This window comes from Apis mellifera, linkage group LG3 (assembly GCF_003254395.2).
Source record: "Apis mellifera strain DH4 linkage group LG3, Amel_HAv3.1, whole genome shotgun sequence".
In the NCBI taxonomy this organism is placed as follows: domain Eukaryota; kingdom Metazoa; phylum Arthropoda; class Insecta; order Hymenoptera; family Apidae; genus Apis; species Apis mellifera.
This window is the reverse complement of record NC_037640.1, coordinates 1,916,261-1,934,209: the sequence shown is the minus strand read 5'-3', so window position 1 is coordinate 1,934,209 and position 17,949 is coordinate 1,916,261. Positions and strand designations below refer to the sequence as shown.

General features: G+C 27.2%; 3 protein-coding genes across 5 annotated transcripts; 1 reads left to right on the top strand and 2 right to left on the bottom strand.

The window, feature by feature from the left end:
- Nucleotides 1–4,438: 4,438 nt before the first annotated feature.
- Nucleotides 4,439–6,679, bottom strand: LOC552234 (surfeit locus protein 4 homolog). Its single transcript, XM_624610.6, has 3 exons — nt 6,397–6,679; nt 5,042–5,716; nt 4,439–4,931 (listed from the first exon to the last, which is right to left on the bottom strand). Exons 1-3 carry the CDS (start codon nt 6,445–6,447, stop codon nt 4,845–4,847), a joined length of 813 nt encoding a protein of 270 aa, XP_624613.1. The 5' UTR covers nt 6,448–6,679; the 3' UTR covers nt 4,439–4,844.
- On the top strand, nt 6,611–9,701 carry LOC412979 (dual specificity protein phosphatase MPK-4). 2 transcript variants are annotated; one of them, XM_396430.5, is made up of 2 exons: nt 6,611–6,689; nt 8,191–9,701. In XM_396430.5, the coding sequence occupies exon 2, from the start codon at nt 8,201–8,203 to the stop codon at nt 9,242–9,244; it is 1,044 nt and encodes a 347-aa protein (XP_396430.1). In that variant the 5' UTR covers nt 6,611–6,689; nt 8,191–8,200; the 3' UTR covers nt 9,245–9,701. The 2 variants fall into 2 exon arrangements, with proteins under 2 accessions (XP_396430.1, XP_006557323.1); XM_006557260.3 differs by lacking the exon at nt 6,611–6,689 and adding an exon at nt 7,530–7,925.
- Nucleotides 9,656–13,378, bottom strand: LOC724301 (paired mesoderm homeobox protein 2-like). 2 transcript variants are annotated; one of them, XM_001120105.4, is made up of 3 exons: nt 11,737–13,378; nt 11,146–11,324; nt 9,656–10,353 (listed from the first exon to the last, which is right to left on the bottom strand). In XM_001120105.4, exons 1-3 carry the CDS (start codon nt 11,858–11,860, stop codon nt 9,961–9,963), a joined length of 696 nt encoding a protein of 231 aa, XP_001120105.1. In that variant the 5' UTR covers nt 11,861–13,378; the 3' UTR covers nt 9,656–9,960. The 2 variants fall into 2 exon arrangements, with proteins under 2 accessions (XP_001120105.1, XP_006557322.1); XM_006557259.3 differs by having other exon boundaries at nt 11,432–11,839.
- Between the last annotated feature and the right edge of the window lie 4,571 nt (nt 13,379–17,949).

The window sequence follows — 17,949 nt, the reverse complement described above, 5'->3', positions numbered from 1 at the left end:
AAGTACAAAACAAATATGATATATTATTTATTTTATAGATTTTTTATTTTGGATTTGAAATAATAATCTCATAAGAAAATATGTTTCTTATATTTTTTACGATTATATATATTTCTATATATGATACACTTTTATGTATATTTTTTATATATATGTCTCATTTGGTATGATCATTTCAATTTATATTTTATTTTTTATTTATTTTCCATAGCGAAAAATGTTTTAGAAAAATTAAGTGATTTCAAGAAAAACATATTTTAATATTATTTATTATTGTTTTGATAGTACTTTATTTTTAGTAATATTATTTATATTTAGTGGTATAGTTATACTCGTAAAAAATTCGTATGAAAATTAAATCATTTTTTTTAAACAAAAGTTTATATTTTTTAATAAATTATTGATAAATTAAAATTATATAGTAAAATATATAATAAAATATTAATTCAGAAAATATTTAATTATATTAAAATAATTTTTAGTTTTTTATAGTGCAATATTTTTTATAAAGAATGCTGAAATATATTAATTTACATATAAGCGAATAAATAATAAATAATAGAAAAAAATAAAAATAAAAATTAAGAAATTAATGCTATCTTTGTGTTTTAAATTAAATAAATATACATAAAAAACAAATAATAGAAAAAAAATATAAATAGAATAAGAATTGACTGTCAATATCATTTTTTTACTGTTAAAGATATCTTTTCGTAAAAAGAATAAAGTAGGATAACAATTGAAGATTATTATATTATATAAATTTCTGTCTGAAAATTTATTGTAAAAAATATCATTTTGAAAACATTTAAGAAATAGCACTAATTCTCAATTCTATCTACTTTATTTTTTTTTATGAAAAAATGTCTTTGATTTTCAAGAGATGGCGATCATCCTCAATTCTTATGCTATTTCTATTCTTTTTATTATTTGTTTTATTTAAGGCATAGAGATGGCACTGATTTCTCAATTTTTATTCTATTTCTTCTCCTGCTATTTGTTTATATTGATTGATTTATATTGATTATATTTGATCTTAATACATGATCAGAAATATAAGATGAGAATTAAAATTTTATATAAAAAATTGATATTATATATATTTTTGGATTTATAATCTCTAAAACAATAATTTCATGAAACATAGATGCGAGCATTTTATATTTAGTGACAATGTAAAATTAATTAAATGAAAAACTCGTCGGATAACAAAAAAAATAAAAATTTTGAAAGATTCTATTGAAAAATATAAAAAATTCATTTTCTTTCTTTTATTTGTAATATCATAAAGTATTCCTAAAATATATATTAATTAATTATTCAATATATAAAATACAAATTCATTAAATACGAAACAATAAGAATTTAATATAATATAATTTTAATAAAAAATTATAAATTCAATTTTTTTCTTTATATTTTCTTATTATCTATCTTATTTTATATTGAAATTTGATACATATATTCTATCCTAATATCAATCTAATATCGTTCTTTCAACAAATTATATGAAAAGATAAATCTGCATTCATGATTGACAAATTTGTTTTGTTTTGTGAATCGATTATTTTTTTCATGAAAAAATTTCATTGTAAATTTTTTTAATATTATTTGTTATATATGATCGTAAAAGAAATTAAAATTTATTTAAAAATCAAGGTAATATATAGCTTCAATTATTATTATATTTTAAAAATATGTCATGCATTTTGATAATTGCAACAGTTTCTTTTATTTTTAAAAGAAAATAAAGAAAGATTCAATATAATTGCTGAAGAAGTATATAAGTATAAATATTGAAAATAAAATAAAGAAATATTCTCGAATATAGATTATTATTTTAAAAATTGTATTTATCTTTCCTATTTTGAATTCATCAGCAGAAATTTTTTTCTGTTTTAAAATGTATAAAAAATTTAAGAAATGTTAGAAAATTAAATATTATATCTATTATATTTAAAGTAAAAAATATTAAAGTATCTTTGCCGCCAAAATCTTCCCCTGCTATTCACTATTATTAAAAATGCAATTATTCTTATATATAAAATATTATTATAGATAAATTTATTATAGATTCTTTTGAAATAAATATTATATAAGAATGTATATCAGTAAATAATACATATCAATATATAAATATTTTTTTTTTAATAATAAATATTTTATTATTTTTAAATCTTTGAAAGAGAATCATATAATATAAATTTATAATAAATTTTTATTTTGTATTTTATAAAATATATATAAAACATTATATTTAAAAATTTAAGAAAATGTAATTGTATTTCTTGAAATTTACATATCAATTTTATAAAATTATTTAGTGAAAATTAATACATAAGATAAAATTTAATAATAGTTCGTTATAAAATCAACTTTTTAATGTGATATATAAAAACATAATATGTTAGAAAAATATCTTAAATATTTAATTAGATTTATAAAAATGTTTTATTTAGAAAATTTTGAAATAAAAGTTCATAATTTATAAATATTCATAACATTTTGTCTTAATAGATAAATAATTAGAAAACTTTTATATCTAAGAGAGAAAGAAAATATAATTTATTTTATTAATATTTTCAGGAAATTAAAAATCCTTTTCATATTATATTATAATTTTATATTATAATATAATTTTTATATTATAATCGAGTTAGAATATAAAAAGTTATAAAATATATAATGTAAAAAATATATAATATATATAATATAAAATTACCATTTAATAATAATATCATAGGAATAAATATATTTTTACAGATGTATATAATTTTATTTGTTATAGTTTATGAAATATTTCATTCTACATTTTTTATTTGTAATTTCATATATTAAAATATAGTTTCAAATTCTAATTATGAATATTGTAATTTTATTCTATTCTAAATTGACTTATTGGTAATGACAATGAATAAAATGATAATGAACTTTGGAACATCGAAAATATGGAACGAACTTGGAAAATATATATCTTATGGGACTTTATACACAGACTTTCTTATCTGTATTTATATGATCCACGAATTCCATAACAAAAAAATGTATTACATGTCATGTCTATTTTCTATTTTGTTTATGGTGAACATATGATTCGTAGATAAGATAATTTTAATTTAATGACTTTTCGAAAATTTTGCTACTCATCTTTTAACTCGTTTGAACATATATATATATATATATAATATTAGACCGCGTTCATAACATCAACAACTTATATAATAAGCATTATTTAACTTTACTAATATTGATTTTATTTAAATTCATTAAATAAAAATTTGCAATAGAATGTCTTTTGGTAATATTAAATGTATTTCAAAAACATTCTCATTTTATTAAATTTAAATTAATAATATAAATATTAAAATTATTAAAAATATTTATATTATAATTATATATTATATTGTTCATAATTGTAAATAATTAATATTTATAAATTGAAATTTAAATATTAGATTGGTAATTTAATGATATCATCAATAATTAAAATTAAATTTTAATTTCCCCAAATATTTTAAACATGTATAATTTAATTTATATTTGTTTTTTAAATAAAAAATCTTTTGCTTTTAAATAAAAAAGAAAAAACTTGCGATTTATTAATAACAAAATTTTATATACATATATACGAATGTAATAATATTTAAGTAATAAGTGAGTTATATCTCACATTTTTATATATCATTTTTTATATTGCTAAATCTTAAATAAAATGAAATAAAATATTTTTTTATATATTTATGTTAAATATATAACATTTATATACATATATATATATACATATAAATATAAATAATATTTAAAATTTATATATAAATATAAATCGGTTTATAAATAAATCATTTATCTTACGATAACAATTTCATTAAATTGCTAAAATCGCCTTACTAGTTTTACGTGAATATCTATCGTCCAAAATAGGATATCTTGATTTATTACATAAGATATTTCGAAGACATGTTTATTACACCATTATAATATTTGTTCCCTTAATAATCGATAGTCATTCATTTTATATTTTTATTTTTGAAATAAATTATTTATTTAATGTTATAATTTTATATTTTCGCATGGCATTAATTAAGAAAACAGAAAAATAAATATTTTTATTTATTTACTATTTTAATTATATGAATTTGTTTAATGATTATTTTTAAATCAATTTATTTTAAGAAACTTATTCATTAGGTGAATATAAATATAATAATTATTAATTATTAATCGATGAATAAAAATTATATAAATAGTAACAATGAAACTCTGATATGAAATATTTATTTACAATAATTTAATTGTATAAAAATCTCGAAAATGTAATATCTTCATCTTGTCTTCTTAAATTTAATAAAGTAACTTAAAAATTACATTTCTATGGAAGAATATCTTGATATTTAAAATCATGCAATCCGACTAGGATTTAAGATCAAAAACAGAGAAAATTAAAAACACACAGAAAAAATATATTTTGTTTTTCTTGATAAATGTAGTGTCATATGTACAATGCCATTACTGATAATATAAATTAGTCTTGGTGTACATTGTCTTCATCTTATTTATCTCTAAACTGTTTTATAGTTACTATTTTATAGTTTTTCCTTTTTTTTTTTTCTTTATAATTTTACGCATTTAAATTTAAAAAAAAGAGTAAAAAATTTTAATTCTATTTTAACAATTTCTTTATCCAAATTAAATAATTTTAAATGAATGGATGCTATAGTTCTTTATCCAATAAACAATGAACTTATTATAAACTTGATTGAGCATATAAAGGAACAGGAATGGGAGACTGCTTTTACTTAATGATCATGACAATGTAATGATGCACATTCAAGTGATAATAACATCTACCACTCTTTTTTATGTTCATCCATTGATACACCTCCAGGTCCTAAAGAAACTATCATTAAAAGGCCACCAATCACTGATAATGTCTGTAAAAATTTAAATTTATTATATTTAATATTCTTAATTAATAAAATTATAAGATAAATAATTATTAACTAATTTATAATAAAAAGCAATAAAAAGAATTGAAAAATACCTGGAAAAAATCATATTTAAGGAAGTCTCGAAGTGCTTTATACTCTGGAATGGTCCACCATGCATTGTGATAAAGATTCAATGCAGATAATAGTAAGACAAGTAACAGTGCACTGAGTTTGGTTTTATATCCAATAGTTACTAGTACCATTAAACTGCTTCCAAGAATATCTTGCAAAATTTGAAGGAATGATATTTCAAAACGAATTAGCGTAGTAAACATAAATGCTAATAAAATTCTTCCAGCTAATTGTAAAAGATTTTTAGGCTTATTATCTCCCAAACTTGGAACACCAGCAAATAATGATCTGCCTTCTCCTCTTGATTCAGCCAAAACCAAAAGAAGTGCTCCTATTAATGCCAAATTTCTAAATAGAAATGTTATATCCCAGAAAATATTGTAAGCTAATGTCTGAAGAACGACTATGAAAAACAAGATTCCACAAGCAATGCTGACTTTCCATCTTCCGATAACCATGACACACCCACCAAGTTGTCCAATTAAATTAACAAAGACAAATACTGTAGCTAAGAAGCTACCACAATGCCAACTATTATTCATAAATTCTTTTTGTTCTGACCATTGAAACCACATTCTTAATCCATCTTCTAAAAATGTAGCTATGAGACAAAGTCTTGCAAGAGTTGGCAGTATATGCTTTCCATTGCGAATTACCTATTAGTGAAAAATAATAATAATTAGAATTATATATTATACTTAAAATATAAGAATATATTTATATATTAAAAATTATTTACATAAGTTTTTATAGATATTGAATATTTTCTATTATTAAAACAACTAAAATAGGATATAATAATATCATATAATAATAAGCATATAATAATAAGCATATAATAATATCAAAAAATAAATTTTTTTATAAAGATTAATGAAAGTGAAAAAAATATTATATAAATAAAGAAAATTAAAATAATTTTAAAAAATTAATATGTTCATAAACATATATATAATAAATTTTTATCCGTTAAATTCCTTTAAACTAAACAATAATATAAATTTTGTTCTGATCTCAAAAAATTGATATGAACATAGTATTTGTAATATATAAATTCCCTAACCTTTAATTTTCTAAGGTACAAACATTAATATAAGAAAGTTTACAATATTTAATAATATTATAGAGTCTTTATATCAAGAAATAATCAAGAAAATAAAAAATTAAAATTAAAATATGTGAATGTAATATACTAATCGTAACACGATGACGTTGACAGGAGTACACCTGTGTTCCTGTAGGAATTTTGCTGGTCTTTTGTTATGAATTTCTGAGCGTGAAATTAAAATTATTTATAAAAAAAAAATAAATCGAATGCGATGATCCATAAATTTACCTGATCTGCGATTTCTTCCGCTTTTGAGATCAACTCCTGCGAGATTAGCATCTTGTTTTATTTAAAAATCAAAAAGTATCCATACACTTACATATACACACGTGCGCGCACGCAAGTGATACTGATAGAAACGAGTAGACAAAGACAGAAAAGAAGGAGAGAGGGAGAAAATTGGAGAAACACGGAACAAATAACCTTACCGCTCAGCACAATTGTGTAAGCGGTAGTAAGTATTCTTGCAACTCTTCTGAATGATGTGGAGATCGAGGTACGCGTCACTTCCGGCATACGTGGTCAGTACAATTTATTTCATGGTCTTTTTAAAAGTACAAAGATCAACTACTTAAATTATATTTTCTTTTAATTTTCTTAAAATTTTCTTTTATTATATTCTTTATTTTTTCTTATTTTCTAACATATTTGTTTTAAAAATAATATTTCTTTATTTCAAATATTTCAAATTCAATAATAAAATTATTCTTTATAATTTAAAATTTAAATAATCTTTAAGACAGATTCTAATAATTTTAAATGAAATGTATAGAAATATAGAATAATTTGTTTGAGCTAATAATACAATTGATAAATAATTTTGTATTTTTATCTTTTTATTACAATTCAATAATTTTGTTTATTATCTTAATATTTTAATATCTTTATTTTATTTATTTGCAATAGAATATAATTTTGATAAAATATGAAATTCGTACTTATTTTTAAATTGAAAATGTGTATATATACATATATTTATTAAAATATATAAGTATTTATATTGAAATAGATATTTAAATTATGTATATATATTGTTACACATAATATTATTTATACATATTGATTCGTACATCTTTAAAATATAATATATTTTATGGTTGTATATAAAATAACGAATAAATTTAATTTTTAAATTATTTATTATTATAATGTAATAAGATATTAATTGAAGTTATAATTTTTTTGCAAATTAAAAATATTAAAAAACATTTTAAAAAATTCTAATAATTATTCTATAAAAATTATTTAAAATGTGATTCTTTAATATTAATATTAAATGGTGTTCTGATAATTCAGTAATGTTTTTTAAACATAAAGTAACAATTGTATGAATTATAAAATGTTGCATAATTAACATGTGTATATTTTAGATTTTAGAACTAGATCATAAGAATATGTGTATTGAAGCGCCATCTTAATCATACATTGAGAAATAAAACTAGTATATTGTATATTGAAATCTGTTAAGTGTAGAATGTGTGTTTATTATTTTGTGTTATGTAAAAGTGGAAGGATGATATTTCACTTTTAAAAATAAAATTTTTATAAATAAAATAAGTGAAGTTATTAATGAATTTAAAATTTTTCAATTTTAAATATATTGTGTCTAATAATAATAATCTTTCCATCAAAAAAAAAAATATAATTTTTTTATAAAACATGTTATTATTAAGACTTATATTTTTCATATCATTCAAATAACATTTATAAAACTAATTTCATAATTCAAAATACTACAATTATTACATTTAAAGGAGGTAATAAAAAATATAATTTGTAAGAAGCATGTTTCATATTTAAATATATTTTGAAAATTCCATATTCTTTTACATATGGATATTTGTATTTCTAAAGAAATTATTTATTTAGGAAATCTTTTTATATTATTATTCTCTCTATGATAATTTTAATTTAAAAATTTTGTAATGATTTAATTTACTTTGTTATATATTTTATATTATAATTGATTAATAAATTAATTTTCATTAAAAATACATGCCGTAGCTTTATTCTTTATTCTAGCATAATCAGCATGGCGCAAGAAGCAACTACTAAGTTAATTACAGAAGATTTTGATGCTGGTCCATCAAGTTATGATGAAATTATTCCTAGCTTGTTTCTTGGGAATCTTACAGCTGCTACTGATATCAAGTGGTTAAAAGAAACCAAAATAAATTATATACTCACTGTAGATTCATGTCCACTTCCAAGAAAGATTCAAGAGCTTTTACCAAATTTGATTATAAAATATATTTCAGTTACTGATATGCCACGTGAAGATCTCTTAACTCATTTTGAAGATTCTTATGAATTTATTGACCATGCTTTACAGTTAAACGATAAAATTTTGATACATTGTTATTTTGGTATCTCTAGATCAGCTACAATTGTTATTGCATATTTAATGAAGAAATATGGAAAAAGTTTCTACGATGCATTTGAAGCTGTAAAAAAAAAAAGGCGTTTTGTTGGACCTAATGCTGGTTTTTTGGCACAATTAAAACTTTACGAAGAAATGTGTTTTGGAATAGATAATACTAATGTACAATTTAAAATGTACAAGTTACAAATTGCGGCAGATAAGGTAAGAAAAGCAAAAATTTTACCACAAAATTGTGCAGAATTAATAAAACCAGATCCAGCTCTTGCCACAGTACATCCAGAGCCAACAGTATATCGTTGTAAAAAATGTCGAAGAATCGTAGCTAGTGCTAGTAATATTTTACCACATATGCCAAAAGAAAAACAAATTTGGAGACATATAAGTTCGAGAAAAACGTCTAAACAATCAAAACCATCGCACGAACTATTAGAACCGTTGCAAAAAGAAGAGCAACAATCTGTAGAATTTTGTACTAAAACATTGTTCGTGGAACCGCTAGCATGGATGCCCGACATAACGCATAATGTTGAAGGCAAATTAAATTGTCCAAAATGTAATACGAAGTTAGGTTTTTTTAGTTGGATAGCGGGTAGTCAATGTCCATGCGGCAGTAAAATAGCACCTGCATTTTATTTGGTTCCTTCAAAAGTAGATTGGAGTAATGCTGTACAAAATGTACAAGTAACTGTATAGTATTAAAGATATCTCTATAATTAAAAATTTTGGACGGATGGTTAACATGTAACGATTAATATATAAGAAAAGGTTTTTGAAATCTTTTTATGTGGTTTTAGCTCGATATTAGTATTAATAACGATTATACATGTGACCAACATATTTAGAAAATTTATATTCTAATTTTGTGCCAATATTCATACATTACATATAAACAATAATCGTATTCATTTTACGACTGTAATTTTACATGTTTCTTGCCGCAACGAGTAAACAACCCGTTCTTCCACTATGCGATCTTCGTATTTATATATATATATATATTTTTCCTTTTTTCTATGATTAATATACATAATATAATAACTTTGTAGATAACTAACATACTATTTCCTGTATAGATGTCTTGTATTAAGATGCGATAATAATACATTTACGATTTTTATTATTTATTAACTATTTCAGTTCTACAAAATAACATTTCGAGTTATTTCCATTACCCTGTATTTTTATTGCTTAAATCCTAGTTTTATGCATTCGTGTTTGATCTATTGGTCCTTTTGCATAATAATATTTCCCAATATTTTTTTTTTTATATTAACTTACAATTACAATATTGGTAAAAACTTTGGTATTTTTATAAATTGATGATACTTGAAATTTGCAAATTAGAAAATGAAATTGAGAGAGAAAGAGAGAGAGAGAGAGAGAGAGAGAGAGAGAGAGAGAGAGAGAGATTACATGCTTGCGTGCATGGGAGAATATGAAGTTCCGTATGGATGCGTCCTGAATCGTAATGCATTTAAATTGCTCATCGTGGATCCTCCGTGAATTTCTGCCTGATGATACGGAGGAAGATTAACATTTCCTAAATTACTATTTATAAATCCATGGCAAGTAGATGTTTGCATAGAGGTGTAATGCTGCGACGATCTCCAATACTCGCTATAGGGATATTGGGTCACTTGAGGGGTTTGCAAAATCTCCGAATTATTTTCCTGCGTATGCGTTATTCTGATAGGTCGTAAAGGTAAAGTAGTTTCTACCTCTCTGTTGGTAGAGACGCCTCGATTAATAGCAGAACTTCTTTCGTTCCGACGAAACTTGGCCCGTCTATTTTGAAACCATACCTGGAACAAAAATTTATATTAAATATTTATTATCAACATTTATTTATAAAAATTATTTCCATTTATCAGGATTTTATAAAATCATGAGAAACATGAATGTAATAGTTTGCGATTCGTATCTTGATAATAGAATCAAAGTTTGTGGAAATTTTATAGAAAAATAGAAGAGCAAAGAAAAGAGTAAGAAGGGACATGGCGAGCAAAAGCGTGGATAGCGTGACGACTTCTGGCAACCGTACAGTTCACGGCAGGCAAACGGGACGGAGATGAGAGAAACTTAACAGCAGCACTGGCAGTGGATGGATCGACACGAGCAACGAAAAGTCTGCTTTCTGCACAATCGTGTAACAGTCACCACACACGTGCTAGATACGAGACGTATCATGCAGCATGCGGTACGTCGTATGCCAAGCACAGATGTCGCTGGAACGACAAAACTATCCTGCCAAGCTAATCATAGCTCCTTGCCCCTGACAACCTGTCTCCTCTGATTTTCTGCTTAGCTATCCACTGCGACCTCCATCCTCTTTCCTTCTTTTTTCTCTCTTTTACTTCTTTTCTTTTCTGCACCTCTGTCTGTCTGCCTGCCTGCCTGCCTTCCTTCCTTCTTTGCCTGCCTTCTTTCTAACGTTAGCCACCATAATCCCAAGAAACATATGTGAACTTGGCCCACCAGCGATACGATACTTTTTCTCTTTTACATATTCATCACGGCCTTTCTTCTTCCATTTCACGAAGTGTAAGTATCATTTTTTTTTTGAACGTTTCATTTAATCATTGTGTATACGTTACCTGTACTCTGGCCTCCGATAAAGAGACACGTGTTGCAAGTTCCTCTCGAACAAAAGCGTCTGGATAATGCGTCCTTTCGAACACCCTTTCCAAAGCGGCTAATTGTTCTGCCGAGAATGTCGTCCTACTTCTTCTCGGTCTTCTGCATGCAGATGCCGAAGTAGAAGTTTCATTACATTCTATAAAACGTACGTATATTATTATTTACTTCAGCCTGTGAAAAAATTCGCGATACCGTGTGAACGAAAATGAAAATTCAATTGAGATATTTCAAGATGCCGCTCACGATAAGGAGGTAACGTTTCCAAAACGTAAAAAGCGAAGATGAGAAGCGGCAAAGGCGTAGCTATTCTTGAATGACTCCACTGTGTTCGAGCGTTCATCAAAGCGGTATAATGCGAACAGCATGACTGGAAACGCGCGATTTCGATAAAATCAAACTCGTCGTGGATCATGGATGGAAACATCGTGGAAACACAGCGAGGCGTGTTATATACGAAACGCGTCATCGTCGAATTTTATTCAATTTCATTCGTATTACGTAAAATGTTTATATAAAATAATTTGATTGTAAATTTCCAGAATTCTTACCTAAGGAGTTAGTCGGCGTCGATAATAACCGTGAGACCGTGAAATCTTGTGGTGTATGAGGATTCGTAATCTGCGAAACTATTACGCTGTTGTTCTCTACTTGTTCCGAATTTCCACACAACATTGTCCCGTTTTGAACGATGAATCTCTTTAATCGAGTGGCAACGAACAAATTTTAATTTTTATTATTTATTTCTTGAAGTAATTATTCTCGATCACTTTGAGATATCGAGGTAAATACGCGATGTAATAATCGAGTTATTTAATAAATCGTAAGATGACATTTCTTACTCTGGCACAAATGACTCGTAGTAATTCAAATTTTACGCCACGTGTTGATCGAATGCTGCTCAACGTGTTTGAAGTTATTCGGGAAACATTTTATATGTACATTTTTTTAAAAAATTATAATATTTGATTTTTTAATTTGAATTGTTTAACAGTTTCACCATTTCGAATATTTCAATTAGATTATCGAAGAATCTGATATTTTTACACGTTCAATGTGATTTTTATCGCATCTAGTTTATAATCCACGACTAGAATCAAGGTTATAATTCGTCTCACTTTTTATAGATCTTGCGAGAAAGGTTTAACTTGGTTAAAAGTAAATGTCTCTTTCTTTTTTCGAACGTTAACCAAGAATGTGTAAAATAGATAAGATAAAAAAAGAACCGTATTGGCTCAATTATCGTATATTATACGAGCATCAATTTTCTCTCGTAGGATCGGCGTTTACCTACTTTAAATCGATTCTTTATGCTAACAGCATGTAACGTTTCGTCATTTTCTTTGTCGACGAGTATATATTTCTTTATAGCTTCCATAAATCAATCGTTGCTTTACGATTTTCTCACGAGTTGCAAATGACTATTCTATTTCTATCGTTTCCAAAATATCTTCGCCGATATAAACGTGATTTGTACAAAATGGCGATACCGTCCAACAAGATCTTTAACAGGCACTCTACGTGAAGAAGTTTACGTTTTAACAGGCCAGTTGTAAATAAGATTTATTTTCAAGGACGTTGTCCTCCAAAGGATTGTCTTACATACGAACAAAATTACAAATGTACATGTATAAATATATATATATATATATGTATATACATATGCATCGAGCACGCACTGTATTGTTAAAACATGTTCGATCAATTGGCTCCGTTCAAGTTCAAATGTTGGTAACATCCGAAACGCGCGTAAATCACAACTGGTCGATCGATTTTGTCGGAAGATCGTTTCGTATACCGTGAAACGAAGCCATCGTATTAGTTGATGCGGCGAGATGCCAACTGACTTGGCCGAGTTAAAACGTACTTGAGGATCCTCCTCAGCCTCTTCATTTGTCTCTCCTCTTCGTTCTTTCCTCCCTCTTGTGTTTCTCTTCTCGCCTCTATGTCCCTCTCTATCGCCTCTTATTTTGCTCTCTCGTTCTTCCTTTTACGAAGGGAGCCAGCCTGCAGGCACGCAGGAGAGAAGAGAAATAGAGTATTTCAAGAGTAGGTGGAGATTTCCTTGGCAAGCCCCACCTTCATTAGATTCTCATTGGTTTCTAAACGATACGACACGGTGGCTTTCTGGTGTTTTTCTGGATACAACCCTGCGAAAGAATTCAGGCGTGCGTGGTCATTGAAAAAAATTTCATTACCATCCATTTTATTTCCATAAGATGAATTCTCTGTCGATATTTCTGTTTCTTTTTTTTTTTAGAAAATCGAGAAACGAATTTTCTTTCCTCTCATATGGAAAGAATTTAATAGATATTTAATAGATTTATTTCGAAAGGAAAAAGTCAGTCTGGATATTTTCAAATGATTCTTCTTTGTTAATCTTTGGATCCTTTAAAACAATTGAACTTTGTAGAAGAGTTGCTATTGTATTATTCTTTTTATATTTTTTTTTCGAGGAAGCTTTTAACTAAAATATAATTATAAAACTTTCTCTATTTCATTCTAGTACTTGATGATTTTTTTCTATTTTCAAAAAAATATTGAAAACAGTTTGGTAATAATTGACTATGTAAAAAGGCGACGGTAGATCTATAAGCTGTTCTATAAAATCATTTCCAAAATTATTTTGAAAGATGGACAAGATATTGACATACTTTCATAACTTGCCAATAAAAGTATCGAAGGCCGCAATACTGGAATATTAAAATAAATATTCAGCGATAACTTATGATTCGTAAATTTCGATTTTTCGAATCTCAAATTTATTTTTCAGTTACGATTTTTCTCTTTCTAAAAAAAGAATTTTTAATTAGATTCATTTCAAGAGTTACAAACACGAGATACATTTATTTTGATTTATAAGAAATGGATAAATGAGAGGCGCCGGCGTTACGGTGGTTTCGATTTTCAGGGACACGCTAAACCACGCTTCTTTATGTCCCGGAACATTGGTCTTCTTCATAGTTGCGGCTTGACTCTCGTTACACAAGGGTGTCGAGTAACGATTTCGCCCTAACCGTGAGCTCTCGATCCTTCCTCTCGTACATATTCCGAATACACACTTTCTTTTATTTTCTCTTCGAAAATATAATAACGCGTTAACAGTTTCTCAAATTGCCTCGATATTTTTAAATAATAATCAAACGATATTCCTTAAATTTTCAGATAAAAAAAATAATCGATAACCTCTTATCTTTTTCTTTTTTAAGCCAATTTTAAGTTTCGTTACGTAATCTGAATTCTTTCCAAGTTCTTTCAACGATGTCCGACGGCTAAAAAAATAGTTACATAATTCGTATAATAAACGAATCAAGATGCTCGAGTTATTGGATACTTGAAATTCTAATCGATAGAAAGGGAAGAAGAATTTGAGAAAGAAAGAACGGGAAAAGAGTTAATATTCTTTACGAAAGATTATCGATTATTATTCGTTATATACGTATTTAAATTATTTACAATTTAATAAATAAATCTCGATCGAAATTTCCGTGTGTATCAACTTTTATGTTCGTTTTGTCCTCCAAATATACGGAATCCGTATATCTATTCCGTCGTAGAATCATCCCCGGCTCTCGGCAAACAATTATATTCCCGGCGATTTTATTTATACGAGGCTTTTACGAGCGCAGTCACTCTTGCTGTCAACTGTGTTGGCTCAATAAAACGCGGCCATGCATCCGTTTCCTCGCTGCCCACTTTCGACATTCCCTTGAAACCGAATTTTTCTCGAAATAAAGTACGTGTATCTTCAAAGAAAGTTTTATCACGAGTCATTAATAAGCATTTAATAACAAAGCAATGATATTTGATTAATTTTTCTTTCTTTCGAACGTTATCCTAGAAAGGAATATTAAAAATACTTTTAGTATTACTTATTATCTGTCTGATATAATTTTCCATTACGAATAATTTTAATCATTGATGCTTGTCCAATAATCGAAGAACATTAACCTCTTAGTCGTCGAATGAATTTCTTCTAAGCGAAAGCAAAAGGAATTTGTAAGGAATTTCTCGAGTCTGGAGAACGGCAATAAAATAGTTCGTTTTTGGTGTTCCAGTCGCAATGAGACGGACGGGTGCGTCGCGACGTGGTGACACGTACACGTCGTACGTCGCGCGCCGCCCAACGAAAATTATGAGCCGAGTCTGGACACTCTCCTACCGCGTGTCTTTGTCGTCCTCTTTATCTTGTAACCGAGACACGGTGCCCTTCCACGCTTTGTTCCTCTCTCTCTCTCTCGCTCCTTTATTTTTCCTCCTTTTTCTCGCTCACCGAGAGAAGTTTACGGATTCGCGAAAGAATTTTCGCAAGATCCGTTCTTTTCTGTCGCATCCTCTTAAGCGTCGCGCGACGATAAATGACTCTTAAGAGGATTCTTTCTTCTTTGGCAATGAAAATGCTGTTTCCTTGAAAATGTTTTGCATTGGGATAACGATGTTTCCCACCCTCCTCTTCTCCTGATTTTCGAGTATTTATTTCGAAGAAATTGTTATGACTTCATTGAAATTACACTTGCATTTACGTAAATTGTTTATTATAAATTTCTTAGGAATAAATATATTAAAGGTATTTGTGAAAAGTTAGATTTGTCGAAAGTAATTGATGAATTAAAAAAAAATAATAAATAAATATAAGATAAATATACTATGATATATATAAATATTATTAAATATATTAAATTTTATTATTTATAATTATAATTTAATTATTTATTATATTTATTTATTAAATTAAATATAAAAATTAATTATTAAATATTTATATAATTATATTATATAAATATTATCGTCTTTGATATTGGATCGAAATTTGACATAAATGAATACTAATTAACTAATATACGTTAAGTTTAAAAATTAACAACTCGATCCACTTTTATCACGTAAATGCGTTAATTTTAGGAGAGATCGTGAGAGATCTCGGCATGCGCCACCACTGATCAATGTCCGTCGCGTAACGCGGAGGGGTTCCACCGAAATCACAGATGCAGTTTTGACCACCGTGACAGTGATCGTTGCTTGACAACTCTCGAAATAGTTTCCATATGTATTCTTTGGAGAAGGTCCTCGCGTATTTTTTCATACATCTCCATATTTTCCATTGCTCTTCTCAATTCCTTCTGTCAATAAATTCACAAATTTCTTGTAATCATATATCACACACATATGCATTTAAATATTTCAATGGTATAAATTTCATTCTTTGTTATGCACGATCATGTTTCTTCTTCACAAATTTTCGTATCTGCAATTTATAAATTTTCGACAATAATCATGTAACGAAAATTGGATAAATTCGAAACTATCATCATTTCCACGAAAGAGAGGATAATAATTCTTCATTTAAGAGTTTCAAAATTTTTGTATACTTTAAAATCTGTATGAATTACTATGTCTCATTTGAATTTAAAGAAAATTCGTTTCGCTTTGATCGTATATTATAGAAAAACTTTTTATCCCCCGAGGAAGCAAAAACTGTGTGAATTTACGATGATTACCCAACAACCAACTTCCGAATTCTTCTTTCAAATTTACCTCCACGGTGGACGTAGCGGCGTTGAAGGGTGGCGAGAAGCGGCATTTAACGTTCCGTGACGCCTTAAATCTATCCATAAAAGGAGACTTCTCGTCTCCGAGGAGACGAGCAACCTCGTCCCAGACCACGGAAAGCAAAAAGCGGAGCGGATAGATAGTGGTCATTGGCCACCGTGAAAACATTCGATTAACTGTGAAAAGGGATTGAGGGGAGTCCGAGAGAAACGGATCTTTCGATCTTTTCGACTTGAAACGACGGTTGCGTCTTGATTTCAAATTGATATGTTCAACGAAAGATGGAAAAAAAAATAGATATGCATATACAGGAGAATGATTAATCTGAACAGAATTATTCTTCGAGAAACATTTCGTTATCCGAATTATATATAATATATCTTTTTATTCACAATAATTATTACAGTATATTGATAAAATTTAATTTTGAATTGATCTTTTGAACGTGTACAGCAAGATGAAAAAAATCTATCTGTTTATTAATTATTGAAACGAAATTGGAAATTAGAAAGTTGTTAATTAAAATATAATGGAATAGGATCTTTAATTTTGTAATAAAAAATATAATCCTTTATTTTTTTTTTTAATAAAATAGATAATGGATGAGAAATATTTCTTGCAAGTATAGTTTTAGAATCATTAGAGAAATTTTAAAGATGCGTCCCCTCCCATATATGCGCAATAATGCGATAACAATGAATAATTCTGGAGGAGAACGAGAAAAGAATCGAAAATGCACTTGGCAAGAGGAAGGAACACATCATCCTTCGGTTTCTTCGCTTCGTTCGAGCAATTACAAGGGTCGTGCGTCATTCTTGCCAATTAGGCGGAGGAAATGTCGTCGAAGCGAGTGGAAAAGCCGCTGTTTCAACGTTTACGTTTCTCCTTTCTTCTCTCTCGTTCTCATCGCCTCTCTCGCTCCCCCTCCCTCTCTTTCCCCGGCGACTGGAAGCAGATAATTTTACTCGAGTTACCCCCTAGTTCGTGGTCTGTCATCGGTCTTGTTCCTCGACAACACACGGACGCGACTCGTTTCTGTCTCCGTTCTTCTCGTTCGACCGTTATTGTCGATCCTTTTCTTTTTTTTTTTTATTTCAATAAGCGGTAAACCGCAATTGAGCAGGTTTTTTTCTCTCTCTTTTGAAAAAGAATGTCTTCAAATCGAAAATCAAGCTTTTGCGCGCAGGATAAAATTTTAAATTTCGTTGATTAAA

Bases quoted from the DNA above. Each gene is read 5' to 3' on its own strand.
- LOC552234 (XM_624610.6), bottom strand. From the start codon at position 6,447: ATGCTAATCTCGCAGGAGTTGATCTCAAAAGCGGAAGAAATCGCAGAT. The intron at 5,717-6,396 runs GTAAATTTATGG...TTTCACTAATAG, and splicing joins CGGAAGAAATCGCAGATCAG to GTAATTCGCAATGGAAAGCA. The intron at 4,932-5,041 runs GTATTTTTCAAT...AAATTTTTACAG, and splicing joins TTAAATATGATTTTTTCCAG to ACATTATCAGTGATTGGTGG.
- LOC412979 (XM_396430.5), top strand. From the start codon at position 8,201: ATGGCGCAAGAAGCAACTACTAAGTTAATTACAGAAGATTTTGATGCT.
- LOC724301 (XM_006557259.3), bottom strand. From the start codon at position 11,654: ATGACGCGTTTCGTATATAACACGCCTCGCTGTGTTTCCACGATGTTT. The intron at 11,325-11,431 runs GTGAGCGGCATC...TACGTTTTATAG, and splicing joins GGAAACGTTACCTCCTTATC to AATGTAATGAAACTTCTACT. The intron at 10,354-11,145 runs GTAACGTATACA...TTTTTGTTCCAG, and splicing joins TATCGGAGGCCAGAGTACAG to GTATGGTTTCAAAATAGACG.